The 14,420-nt window shown below is 41.6% G+C and overlaps 1 protein-coding gene across 1 annotated transcript in view; it reads right to left on the reverse strand.

Annotated features, from left to right (window-relative positions):
* The window catches only part of LOC109854205 (visual system homeobox 2-like), a 42,915-nt gene that overhangs the window by 9,133 nt on the left and 19,362 nt on the right, over positions 1–14,420 (reverse strand). Inside the window, exons 3-4 of the mRNA XM_020427078.1 lie at positions 9,847–9,937; positions 8,485–8,608 (exon numbers count right to left, since the gene is read on the reverse strand). Coding sequence (XP_020282667.1) covers positions 8,485–8,608; positions 9,847–9,937 — 215 coding nt within the window. The remainder of the gene's footprint in view (positions 1–8,484; positions 8,609–9,846; positions 9,938–14,420) is intronic.

The raw sequence follows: 14,420 nt of genomic DNA on the forward strand, positions 1-14,420 counted from the left end.
GTCGCGGCGCGTTTCTCTCCCTCCCTTTCCCACTCCCTTGATTCTCCGTCGTGTTTTCCTCCGCACGACCACAAGCGGGGTTTATTAGAATTTATAAGGCGGTCCTGCGTGCTGACAGCAGCGCAACGCCCAAGCTAACGCCGGATACATCGCTTGTCTTGCGACTCGCATTCCCGATTTTCGCCCTTATTTATTTGCCACCCGATACCCGGGTCGGGAATACACGTCGCGATGTGCATTATTGGTCAATTTTTGGGGTGAAACGCGCCCATCCGGAAATCATCGCTTTGTTTGTCGGTGGTTTTACGAGCGGCAGCGACCGTCGTCGCGAAAATTGCTAAGAAATCCCTCCCTCACGTTGTGGACACCAACGAGGATAATCCGGTGGATTGTCATTGCGTGATGAATCGCTCATAAATATTACTCTTGAACTCACTTGCTGGAAAGAAGTGAGCGACGCGTTTTAATGGTCAATTGGTCGACGTGAGAGACTGTTGCGACTGTACGGCTCGTCCCGAATTTTCATTCGCGGCGCGCGAGCGTACGCAAGAACGCGTGCGTTCGCTCCAGTCGTCCGGATTGTCGGGGGTGAGAGAGGGAGGAGGGCTGCCTATTAATATAAATAATAGATGATCGCGTCGGAGGGGGGTGTGGATCCCACTTGTCACTGTCGCGCTAAACACGCAGAAGTCGAAAGGGCGCTCTCCGATGAGGATCATTTAATCATTTCGACGACAAGCGATAGAAAATTCATGAGACCGGCGTCACCACCCGGCCGCAACCCTATTACGGGGGCTGCCTATGGTCCGCCGTGTATTCGAGGGTGATGACGACCCGGGTTCATGTGCGAACGATAGTTGCTCATGGTAGTTGTACACGTCCGGAGATTATGGCCACTTCGTCGTGAGAATTCCAACGCGCTGAATCATACGCGCGCATCCTCTAATTCGCTTTTAATTTGATTTCCTGAACTAAGCGCGCGATCTCGTCGACGTGACCGTGTGAGGCACGTCAATTCGCTTTTCAGAGGCAAATAAAACAGCGATAAAAAAAAAAAAAAAAAAAGACAGAAGAGCGACACAATCTCATTTTAATTATTTTAATTACTTTTGTGCATCAATCGATTCACTCAACCGCATATCAAACACGTGATAAATACAAACAAAATATAAAATATAATAAAATGCAAATTTCTGATAAAAATATTGATTATCAAAAGTTTGAGAATTATTACGTATTTTTTAAATGTATAGAAAATAATAATTTTCCAGACGCGTAAATACATGTTTTTATGTCAAAATAAAATTATTGTAAAATGAATGAATGTGTTACACACACTCAACATATTTGATTGCGTTTTGCCAAAATTTCATATAGTTTTCGTCGCATAAATTTGCACTCTTGTGCGTAATCGAGATACGAATTTTTGTAACAACAAATTTGTCTCTCATAAAGAAACTTGTGCGATAATTTATAATGTGTTATATAAATTGCAAAAGTTTGACTACTGATCTGAGACAAATCTTCCAGCGTTATTGTGAACTCTTCAAAAATGCACGTATTGCCATTGCGCCGCGCGAAGATGGTAAAGTGGATCCTCCGCAGACAAGTCCGCGCGGAAAGAGCGAACTGCTTGGGCGAAAAAAAAAAAAAAGAGACAAGAGAGCAGCGAGATAAAAACCAACAAGGGTGAGAAAACCTAAGGTGTGTGATTGTGGGGACTTGGGGAAAAAGCACACAGGGTCTCTCTTTCGCGCAGTGTAGTTTTGAACACGGTGTGACTGCTCACCATCACAAAGATGTTCGCGATGATATCTGGTCGCGGGAAAGACGAGAAAATCTTTTTGCTAGATTTTAAGTGTAATTAATTTAGGAGACGCGCCCCTGTACGCTCATGCGTTGCTGTACATGAGTTTCTCTCTCCCTCTCTCTTTCTCTCTTTTATATCCGAGGATACTATTCTCTCGAGTATTTAATGCATTCGTAGCTTTGTCACCCCCTCGGTATCATGCGCGCCCACACACGCACATACGCACCCACGGCGTCGTGTGTAACAGACACACGCGCGCCCGTCACGCTTTGGTCGTAACATCCAAAAGATAAAATCAATAATCGGTCAGCGGCGCCGAGAACTTTTCCATGTCGAAATGCGTAGACACGTGATCTCAATTTATATATATATATGTGCAATATATACACAAAAAATATTAATGATATCAAATGTTATCTAGTACGTATGAGTCGAAGAAGAAATTATTAGCAATTCTTTAATTTATTTTTTTTTCGATGTAATTGAAAACATCAATCGTGCTTAAAAGAAGTATTAAAACGAACCATTTTTCCTTTCTGTTCGATTTGTAAGTGCGATACAATAATGAGTATACAAATATAGTTTGCATGATATAAAGTCAAACTATATATGATGAAAGTCGCGCGCGTATAGACGACAAACAAGAGTAGCGAGAGTTTGACTAGTCACGTTACATGATCGAGCCGTCATGTGTATCCGTTTTCAAAAATTTTCATAATCCTTTAACAACTGCCCGACGTGAAAATATTTATTTTACTCGGTCGGAAATGGCTAATTTCAGGTCTCAGCTTTGTTTGCTCAGCGTTAGTCCCAACACCGTCGTTGGAGATGTTGACGTCTTCTCCAGATACTTCGGTTCGGGTTCTTTCATGAGATTCTTAACCAGGATATTCACCTGTCACAACTTGCGTTTGTAAAAGGAAACAAGTATTTTGAAAAAATAAGGTTTTCTTCTTTATATTCGTTCGGTTGCGTTAAAATAACATTAATTCTTCTCGGATCGATTATTTGGACACACCAATTAGTGATCAAAAAATAATGGATACAATGTGTAACGCGCGAAGATTTGATAACGAATTTTCGTCTTGTAAAAAATCGTAATATATCATAAAAATATTTAATGAAAAAAAAGAATTCATTATACGAAGATTATTATGGAAAATACACACGTATATATATTTCTGTAATTCTTGCAAAAACATTAAACAAATTCTCAGAATATTGTGCAAAATATTCTCGCTAACGATAGAACAAACATATTTTTGCTATAGAATTGCTCGAAGAATCATTTCCGGATACAACACCAATGATAGAGAGAAGAATTGCGGTCGACTCGCAAATTACCATAAATTCTCTGTGTGCGAATGGTAATATCATGGTATAATTCTCCACGAGTTACGATGGCGGCTGCCTACTAAACATAAACACGAGTAGGAAGTCTCGTCCGCCTGCTGAAAATTCGCGGGTCATTTGAGCCGTTTCCGCGCCATTACCCTTTCTTAGCACGACTCTCCTCTTGCGAGGAGTCCTCTACGTAAGGTCCAGGAAGAGACGGAGGATCGTAGAAACGTTGTAGGTGGAGATCGAAGAGGTCGACGTAGAGTAAGACGAGGAGATAAAGGAGGAGAACGGAGAGGAGAAACTGCGAGAGAGCGAGAGGACTTAGTCGTAGTAGAGCGCGAACGTGACTCGATTCCTCGTTACGTCATTCCAAGGAATTATATCCTCTAACGAGTTTTCTTCTCTCCGTTGTCCTCTAAATGTCGACGATACTGAGAACGCTCATTTCTCACAGCGCATAATGCATGCGATGCATCGGAGATGTCAGAAATATAGTCACAGAAGTCACCGAAATAAAAGAAAATTAATGAAGCGTTTTCTTACAATTTCGCTCTGACACAAAGAAATGAATACCAAGAGACTGAAAAAACATTCTTGCTGTTTTTTTCCGCCAGCACAAAACTTTATTATCACTTACAGCGTTTGCGGAGGAGAAAATTTACAAACTGGATTTTTATACGCCACTATTATAAAAGAACCGGAGCAGAGAGCTCAGCGGTAAGTCTGAATTCCGCTCTCTGGTCGATCGCGAATAATACAGTAGCCATTGCCGGAAACAGAGCGCGCGTTCGGCAGAGAGAAGCTGAGCGCAGTAAAGAAAGATCATTTCTTCTCGACCAAAACCGAATTCGAGAGAACAAGCCGGTTTTACGTTTTACGAGCGATGCTTCTCGCGTTGAGACTCCGAGCAAGTGCCCAGAGCTCGAGCCGCCATTTTGTAGATTGCACCGGTTGTTTACCAGCACGCGAAATACGAGATACTCGTGAGACGCGCGATGCGTTAAGTTTTAATATGTGCGTTAATATGCGCTATATATGTGTAAGCGCATTAAGTTTTAACCTACATTGCGAGAAAAACAAAATGTTGTTTTATAAGTTATTTAAATAGCGCGATGTTTGTAGATAAAAGTAAAATAAAAAATAAAACATATGTAATTACGTAATTTATATATAAATAAAAAGAATTAGCAATATATTACACGCGCACGAATCTCATGTAAAAAAATTCTAACTGGGACTTTCTAAATATGCTAAAACAAAATACCAAAAAATTGTAAAAAAAAAAATGGGCGGAACCGTTAATTGTCAAACGATACGAAATTTATATCGTAGAACGTGGCAGGGTGATCTTGCAGAATGAGAAGGAAATGTCGAACGCGCGTTGTCGGCGAAGCGACTCGCGCCTCCTACCTGGCAGACCGTTCCAACGAATCCTCAATGGCGCCCGAGCGCAAACGGGGCCTTGACAATGGGGCCTTGTTGTCAGGAAGGGGGATTCCTTCAGAGAAACTTTTGTCAGGGAATTCACGTGGAACCCGGGTGAGAACCCTCGAGAGCTCCGTGGATGACTTGCGTATATCGCGAACCGCTCGGTGCTACTTGAAGAAAATTTTTTTTCTCTCTCCTTCGCTCCGAACGCACGAGGCTTTCCATCCTTTCTGCTTTCTTCGAACGCGCGTGACGATTGTGTGAATCACGTCAAAATTCCTCGCTAATGGGCCGTTTACGACGGAACACTAGCGCGATCCTCCGTGCGCCCGCCTTCCCTTTGACGGGTTTATAATCTCATTACGCGCGATAGATCATTCAGAAGTCATTGGCGGTGGGGTTTTGGAGTTTCTTTCTGAATCAACATCGTCAACTCCATAATTCCACGGCGAGGTCGGACATGACTACTTTATAATATTCGATTCTCAAGAAACAATTCTCTTTATAAGAATACAAAACGAAGCATAAATCGAAATGCGCAAAGTGCGGAGTGAAACATATTAGCCGTCTTGTGTTCTCGCACAATGCTCGGCTCGCGCGCAACACACCCTTAGAAAAAAAAATCACATATAATATAATAACTCAATATTCATTCCCGTCATAATTTATATGTACTTCAAATCGCTCCCGGTGCGATATATCGATCGTACTGAAAAAGGACCGATGAAAAGACAGGGTGTAATTTTCGCGCGTCCCCTTCCTCATAAGAAACCCTCCGATCGCCGAAATTATGTCCGTTTGTGCGTGATTCTACTCGCCAATCAAACGCAACTAGACTGCGGATATGATCGCTATAACGAGAATCGCCACCCTCTCGTGTCATTTACAGAGATACCGATTGTACGGCAAAAATTCCGAGCGTTTTTTCTCGCTCGCAATAAAGCCTTCTCTGTTATAACATAAGCATGTGTGGTGAAAAATAGTGGTAAAAGTAATCAAAGAAAATTTATTCATATTGTTTTTCGTTAGCTAAATTTCAATCTCGTTTACGCGACCAAAGACAAGACGCAAATGTTTCCAATTTGAAAAAATAGAAAAATAAGAGAAAAAAAATATATGTAAAATGTGTCCAAAAGTATATTATGAGAATTATTAAACTATTTCTCTCGAGTTGAATTTAAAAAAGTGAGCAAACTCAAGCTATTGCTCGAGTTCATCCCTTCGAAAATTTTCGCAAATCTGTTTTATTGTACGGTGGTATTTCGCGCATAAAGTTCTTTGCCGCCGAATACAAAGAGCCAGTACAGCAGTCTGTTGAGGACATTTCGATTAACCTCGCTGCAGGAGGTTTTCGACTGCTTTTTCTTCGGCATTGTAGACCTTAACGTGAAAAGCAACATTCGCGAAAACGACGACAAAACTATTAATTCTATTGTAATTATATAGAAAACGAGGATGATTGTACGCGCGCGGGGAAAACAAAAAACTGTTGCGGCAAAACAATATAAAATTTATATTATACGTGACTATCTGTATTTTAATCAAGCAATTAAAAGACGACAATATTGCTCAAAATAGCTATTTTTTTTATTGAGCAATTTATAAGCGGTACATGTTTATTAAAAAACACATTTTGTACAATTACCATGCCCCCATGGAACGGTTTAAAATAGCAATGACTAGCAATTTATAAAACTCTATAAGCATAACTAATTAATGTGTCCATTTACAAGGTCAACGTATTCGAAACCATTAATTTCATCAAATACACACTTCACTGCATTCAAACCGACTTGCTGACAGCAAGGTAACCCGCTGTCAAATTATCGAGTGAACGTAATAATTTCGTTAACGGAAACATTTCTTTCTAATTACTTCTCACGTAATATTCAAGTGTTTAAGTTTTTCAGAATCTTTTTAATATACAAAAATATCACTTGAGAATCCATTTTATTCAATCTTTTCTTTGTACTGCAAGTATATTAGGTTTATTATTTTGACGTTTGTTTGTAAAAGTGCAAATATAACATATTTTGTAACTTTGAGCTAAGCAATATATTTAAATTAAAAAAAAAAAAAAAAGATAAAATTTTAAATTCTATTTGAAAATACAAGCTGTAATAAGCATAAAAAAATATTAAATAGAAAAAACAAGCTTAAGGTTTTAAAAACATAATCAGCGGCTTTCAGATTAATTAACAGCCTTTTGACAGTCGTATGAAATCCCAAAACCGGCTGCGGCGTCTAAGTAACTTGCGAATTCAGCCAAAGAGAGACAAAGACAGCCAAGGGAATAAAGAGCAAAGCGCGCGAGGCGGAAGAAACGAGGCGGGGTGAAACGATAGAGGGAGAGAAAGAGAAAGAGAGAAAGAGAAAGAGAGAGAGAGAGAGAGAGCAAGACGACGGTCTCTCCCCCGCGCAAAAATATCCCCGTTAACGATTATCAGCTCCTCTTTCCGTCTCGCGCCTCGTTATATTGTGTCCCTGTCGCGCGCGCAAATTTAGAAACAAAAGACGGATGGAAGGCGCGTCCTGATTGGCCGACCGGTCTCTGGCTCCTCTCTCTGATTGGCCCGCGGGACCGCACCCATCCTGTAATGGCCGCTTTGTCGTTCCACGGCACTCTGTGTGTACGCGCCTGCACGCTTCAGGCAGCCTCGACAACCCCGTCACGATTCTCCAACCCTCCCTCTCCAACTCTCCCTCCTACTTGGCCCACCACCAGCCACCCGCGCCGCTCGCCGCGGCCGCCCTCGTACCTCGAATTATATCAAAATATAATCACCGGCCGCGTACAAGTTTGCTGCGCGAGGCATTTACGTGTGTACGTACGTATGCACGTGTGTGCAAGCTGTGTGCACCGGGGGAGAACATTCTCATTCACGTATGCACAGAGGTGTCCGAGTCCTGACCCGTGGGCCATTTTCTCCCACCTACGTGCCACCCTCTGCGCGCCTCCCCTCATCTACGGACGCGGATCGACAAGCGTGATAAGTTAGGTGATGGTGGGAGTATACAGGCGGCATGAAGGAACTCTTAGCTGAATCCACTTGGGATACCTCTGATGTACGATATGCACGAGCAGCGCTAATGTGCGCGCACACTGATTCTTTGAGATTCCCTCTTTCTTCTCTCTTTCTTGTTCTTTTTCTCGCCGAAACGAAACGAGGAAAACGAATTTCTCTGCGAAGTTTGGGGATTTATGTCGAGCCGAAAAACTGTAAAACTACAGTTTAAGACACATTCGTTCGATTTTGACAATGCTTCATAATGTATGGAGAACAGATTAAAACGTGAATGTGAAAAAGAAAAAAAAACGGAGAATAAAAGACGTAACAAAAAAAAGAGAACAGATAAAAAGGGGATATTGGAAGAGAATAGGACAAAAAAAAAGAGCGGAAAAAGAAAGAGAACCTTGTTCTGGTCCGCCATGCGGAAACCGATCTCAGTCTACTTTTATAGGTCCGCCGTAACTAACCGTCAGCCCTGGAAAATTCTCTCTTTTATGGTCGCGGCTTTTGGTACTACCATACTCCACCCTTGGACGATGTGAACCATTGGCTATTGCAAACCTACCCCCATGAAGCAGCCATTGCGTCGATAATCTCGAAAGTTCGCGGAAGGGAAAACGCATTCAGGTTTGGCATATTGCTATTTCATGACAATGCTAATAAAAAAAAAAAAACAATGGTTTCTATTTATATATATACCGGGAGAGAATAATTTTTAATCTTCGCATCACATCTCGATCCTGTTTGCAATATTTGCGAATTTAAATATTACTCCTGAATTTTTGCGATAAGCATATCCGTTATTTATTATTTTTTTTTTTTTAATTTTTTTCAAGACGATATATTAAACTTCGCACAGAGAGCTATACAGAAATTTCTTATTTTTTCACTGACCTGTATCCTGTCCTCGGGCAGATCGGTTCTTAAGCTCAACATCTCGCGGGCGTAGACGTCGGGATAATGGGCTTCCTTGAAGGCTGCCTCCAGCGCCTCCAGCTGCTGTGATGTGAAGATCGTCCTGGAGCAACAACCACATGAACCTAGTTATATGCCATTACAGTATGTACCTTAAATCTACCCTACTCTGGCGAGAAATATCGCGTCGAGTCGCACTTTTTGCGCCTCTGCCAACGAGATCAGAGTCCCGGACTATCATGTATATATTTAAGAAAGTTAGATTACATGTTTGCGCGCTTGATGATATTATCTAATTTTAAAATATTAAAAAAAGAAATGAATACTAGTAAAATTTTATACGTTACAAAATAAATGTTGTTATAAAATATTATGTGATAATATATAATGCACACACATACCTACGCATTAGCAGTCAACAATCTTTCTCCTAATTTTATCTTTCTCCTAAGTGGGGTCGCGAGTATATCCCCTTCATTAGCCTTCAATTAGTTGCAAACGGGTACACGCTTTGTCTACGCCGATACGGTGTGGATACGAGGGACGAGACGGATGTCAGTAACCGATGATTACTTCGTCTCTTCTTCTTTTCATAAGCAAGATGCATAACTGCGCGACGCAACGGACAGTCGATGGTAGAACGAGCGTGTCCGGGCACAAGGCGCATATGCGCGTGATACGACAGAAACCGGAGAAGCGAATTTGACGGCAAGATGTCCAATTAGTCTTGCGATTCGACAAATTGTAGGTTGCGCGGAGAACGAGCTGGCATCTGCCTTTGTGGGCCGAACGAAAGCTTCGAAATTGAAAGTCATTTCCCGAACGATCATCGGCTCGTTAAGCGGACACGCGAAAATCGTCGACAATTTTGTCTCGGTTTTGTATGCTCGGGTTATTTTTTTTATTTTTTTTAAAGATCGCCGTGTAATCGTTTCGAATTCCACCGGATTGATTTCGGATCTTCGAAATGCAATCGCGTCAAACTATCAAACGCGCTGAAATAAACGATGATTCGAGAAAGCGAAACATCAGAAAACGTTTCTTGTGTACAACGCCGTTTGTAATATTCATTAATGCAAATGTCCGAAACTTATATATGTTTCTCTAATATATTATACAAATATTATAATCGAGACGGAAACGATAGTGTTGAATTAAAAAAATTAAATGATCTATTCAAAAGCGCCATGTAATTACTATCCACAAAACATGCAATTGTATGTGTAATCGATGATCTTATCATTGTCAATTGATTCGAACAATTTGTCGAAAATAACAATATAAAAATGCGAGATAATAACACGATTTAAACAAAAATTGAAGTTTCTGTCAGAGCCTTACCTATGACGACGTTTCTTCTTCTTCTTTTTACTGAAACCCGAGAGCCCGTCTACCGTGAAGTCTTTCCCCGAGTCTATGTTGTGTCCGACACCTGTAATAACAAAAACACAGATATAAACATTTATCGTTGCGCATACATTTTTAAAACAACGTAAAGTATAAAAGTCACTTTTTCAAGCGCATTTATCATATAGCAATGTTGATATATATCTTATGTCAATTTTTTAAATATTTTGTTTTAACAGAAGGTAAAAGACAAAAATAAAATCGTAATTATAAAACACAAAACACACGCGTTGAATAAATAAAATTAATGTGTTTGCGCTACAAAAATTTGAACACAGTGAGATTAATATTTTGCTGAATTCGAAGCTCATTATCTGATAGTATTATGTGTAATTGATAATTATATGGTTCTCTCTCTCTCTCTCATACACACACACACACACACACTCTCTCTCTCTTTCTCTCTGTGTATGTGTGTTGAAGCTGCGCATGCATCACGTATCAAATTACCTATTATATTGGACTTGGCAATAATAATTCGTGTTTCTGATACCAACCTACCCAGTTCCTAAAAACGAGCGAGTTTTGCATTTCCATAATTTCTCTCTCTTACTCTCTTTCTTGTCAATTTAGTTTTCTCTGCTTTATGTTGATAAAAAAAAAAGTCAAATCAGTTTAATTAGCGTTGTATTTTTGAATTAATATTTTTGCTTTTTCGCATAAAAAACACCTATAACTGTAAGATTTAAAGTTATCTGGTTTTTTTTTATTCTCTCACACGGAAAAATGGTATCAAAAAGATGTCGCAAAGCTTTTCATAAAAAATCGAAAAAAATTAAGCATAAGATGCATATATTTATCCGCTACGTTCGTATTTTTTTTTGCGACAATTTTTAGAAAAGCCTCTGATCTTTGTAAAATTGTTCTGGAACAACCCTTCTACGCATAAACGGCAATTTTTTTCAGTGCAGCGAATTGGCACGCGGTGGCGGCGCTGAATCCCCATAAAGAGCTCGTTTGGCTGCGAGCCGAAAATAATTATCAATTGTAAATTAATGTCGAATTAACGAGCGAAAAGCAGCCTCGAGCGCTGCCGTATATACGGCACAATGAAGCTCTTCCCTAAGGGTAACTCTCGTTACTACTGTTCACGCTGCTACTATGTCGGTGGCTAATTAACTAGTAATTAAGAGCTTAATTCCAATTATGCGTGTCCCTCGACTAATTGGAGTCTGAAACGTTCGCTGACGTCATCATTAGTACGTGGGGAAACTAGCAGCTTTCCTCAGTTTAACTGACGTACCGATAACAGTTTTACGTTGATGCTATTCTCCGCGCAGTTATACATTCTCGTTTCCAGTCTTTAGGCGCGCGTAAAGATCTGAATGTGACGGTGCACGAGAACTCTAAAGCGTGGCGAGTAAACAACATAAATACATTGTAAGGAACACGATACAAAGTTTATTTCACAGTTGTAATATCTTCTATTTTTTTTTTTTATGGTACTTTTGTCAAAAACCTTCTTTCTTCATTCAAATGTAAATTTCCCACGCACGCGTATCATCGGAATCGTCGCAAAAAAAAAAATTCCGACAGCGTATGCATTTTATTTTTAATGAGTAACTCGCTTTCTCTCGGGCGCGCTACGTAAATATAACAAGTAGCGCAAACGTGTGTTTGTTGAAGCTCGCGAGTTATATCTCCAATGCGAGCAAATTGCATCGCGAGAAGTGTGTTCTGACGAGTATTGACTACACTAACGATTTTGTGCTTCCTTATTATTGTGGTTAAAGAACACAAAAGTTACGTTTTTTTTTTTTTTTTTTTTTTTTTTATTATAAGTTATCACGGTCGAGAACGCTTACTGGGCGCATGCGGCCAAAGTGTATTTGTATGTGCGGAATGGAGAAATGGCGGCCGAGGCGAGGGAAGGAAAAATAAATATTTCAAGCTCGGAGTGCGGTGACGCTTACAAGTCCGCACGACGCATTGTTTTCAGTGCTGTAAAGAGGCCTCTTTACGCCCCCGGTTTCACGTTGCCTTCTTGTTCTGGGTGTTTAAGTGCGCTCATTTACCTCAAGGCGTCGAATCAATCGTCCTGCTTGCGCCAGAAACGTACAACCGTCCCGCAAAAATAACTATTTTGTACCCAAGGTACAAAAAATCTCGCGCGTCTTTAGTAAAGAGAGCGTAATTCTAATTAAAGTGTCTTTGTGTCGCATTAAAAAAAAAATAAAAAAAGAAATTAAAAAAAATCACACTAATATAAAAAATAAGATTTGTATGTCGTAAAGTGCGAGTTAAAAGAATTCAATTATAATCAACCGCCAGATAATAAATCCGTGAGCGATTATTTCAGTGAAATTTTCGAGCGCGCGAGGGAGAGATCCATAAATATCGTATTTCATTTCCGAGTTGTTTTCGTTACCATGGCGAGTGTTCGACGACGTGAAAGTGATCGATATCGCGGGCACAAGGAAACGGCGCGTAGTCGTCTGAGGAGGAGAGACCGTAACCGAATCGATTAATCAAATCTAGTTAGCTATTAGACAAGTGGCGCAAGTGCATCGACGTGTGTGCGCGCCGATACGCAAAGCACTAGCCGGACAGTCTAATTCGCTCTGGACCTAATCCCGTCGTCGTGCGATGCTCTCGACGCGCGTCGCGCGATCGCTCCTACCAGAATCTCCTCCCCGTAGAGAGCGCGAGCTCTCGAAAAATAATTACTTGTTCGGCTAATCCCTTGATAACGTTAATTCGTCAAGTTCTAAGAAGCTTTGATTTTCGCCGCTTACTCACGAGCGTCGTTAACTTAACCACAAATTGTTTTTAATTTACATTGTAATAAACCACAAAAACATACATTAAAATTTTAAATATATTCTCCGTCACGGTTTCTCGTGGAGAGTTTATAGATATTAGATGTCACACACATTCCCCGTGGAAGCCGAAGAGCAGAGCGCTCGAAAGAGCGTCTCGCGCGTTAAAACAGCGGTAGCTTCCTCGCTAAGTGTATTCACGCTACGCGCGCTCCACGTTCAGAGAGAGAGACCCCGCGATGGTTGTACGTGGGTGCGACGATCGGGACGCGCGCGAAGGGGAGAATATATATACGTGCGTGTGTACGCGCGCGGGTAAGTTCCGCGGAGAGGGTTGCTGGCGGTGGTGTGACGCGGTGGGTTTACGCTCCGTCCGCGCGTGATAGTGTGCGTCAGCGGCGGCTGCGGGATGGTTGCCGTCGGTGGTTGCGTGTGTGTTGGTGGCAAGCCGGTTACCAGGCAACCGGCGATAAGGAGCGTGGATGGCCAATGGCGGCCCTCAAAATACCCCTTCGTCTAACACGGCTTGTTTCCCGTGCTAAAGAGCGAGACAGAGGCAGGCTTTCGCTTTAGTAGCTGTTAAGGCTTTAAGCCTTTGCTCACGTCGGACCCGTTCGTTCCAAGACCCGGTCTCGGAGAGAGGAAGAAAATATATAGAAAGGGAAAGAGAGAAAGAGAGCGCCCGACTCTCTCTCCTACTGTGTGTATGCGTGCGTCTGTGTATGTGTGTGTGGCCTTCCGGATAATTGATATTCTAATCCGATGATTTGCGCGCCGCTGATGATTGTATTTCTTATCCAGAGGCGAAGCTGGGAAGAGTGTGTATGTTCTTCGATGCTTCAGCAGATGTTGAGCATCTCGAGAAAGAGCAAAGAGATCCGCGTCTATATACTGAGAGAGCAATTAACGCGAGATTTTAAACACGACTTTATAAAATGATGTTACAGCCCGACTGAATGAAAACAAATGTCGGACAGTTTCAGTGATCATAGAGATTGCGCTTTGCTATTTTCCGCTTCGAAGCGTAAACGATTGCTTTTTTGTGATGCGCTATTCACTTACGCATCTGTTATCAACTTTAAACATCGCGCGTCACAGTTTTGGCCGTTCGGACATTCTACCGTGGACGGAGATCGACATTTCGAGAAAACAAAAATGGAAAAAAAAAAGAGAGAGAGAGAGAGGATACGAGTTTACATCCAGCAAATGGAAACGCGTGAAGTGTTACGAGCGAGGGAAGGCGGCACGTCGTCATGTCGTCACACAGCAGACCGTGTGCATGATGGTCCCACGGGGGTGGTAGTAGGACCAAGGTAGCGCGTAGCACACCCTTGGGACGTCTTCTGCTATCACTTGTCCGCATTAAACCCGGGTACTAATCCCGAAATTTAATTTGGAAATCTTTTCAGACCGACTCGCCGCGCCGTTCGCGGTGTGTACGCGCAGGCGAAGACATTTTAAACTGGGAATTACCCGGTCTTTTGTACGTTGTAATTGAAAATTCGTTTTTGCCCTTCCCATTTCCCCGCCCTCTCCCTCTCCCTCTCTCTCTCTCTCGCTCTCATAGAAAACGGAAAGTAGGGATAAATGGCCTTTTGTGGATTCACGTGAAAATTGCCTCGCCGTAAGACGAATGAGTCAACCTATAAACATTCTCATTTTCTCCTTTCGCTATTTTGTGTCAATCAAAATTTCGCGCTATTTCCTACAAGAGGTGTTTGATAAACGGGATTAACGAGAGATTCAATT

Source organism: Pseudomyrmex gracilis, unplaced genomic scaffold (genome assembly GCF_002006095.1).
Source record: "Pseudomyrmex gracilis isolate BER0280 unplaced genomic scaffold, ASM200609v1 scaffold_61, whole genome shotgun sequence".
NCBI classification, from domain to species: Eukaryota; Metazoa; Arthropoda; class Insecta; order Hymenoptera; family Formicidae; genus Pseudomyrmex; species Pseudomyrmex gracilis.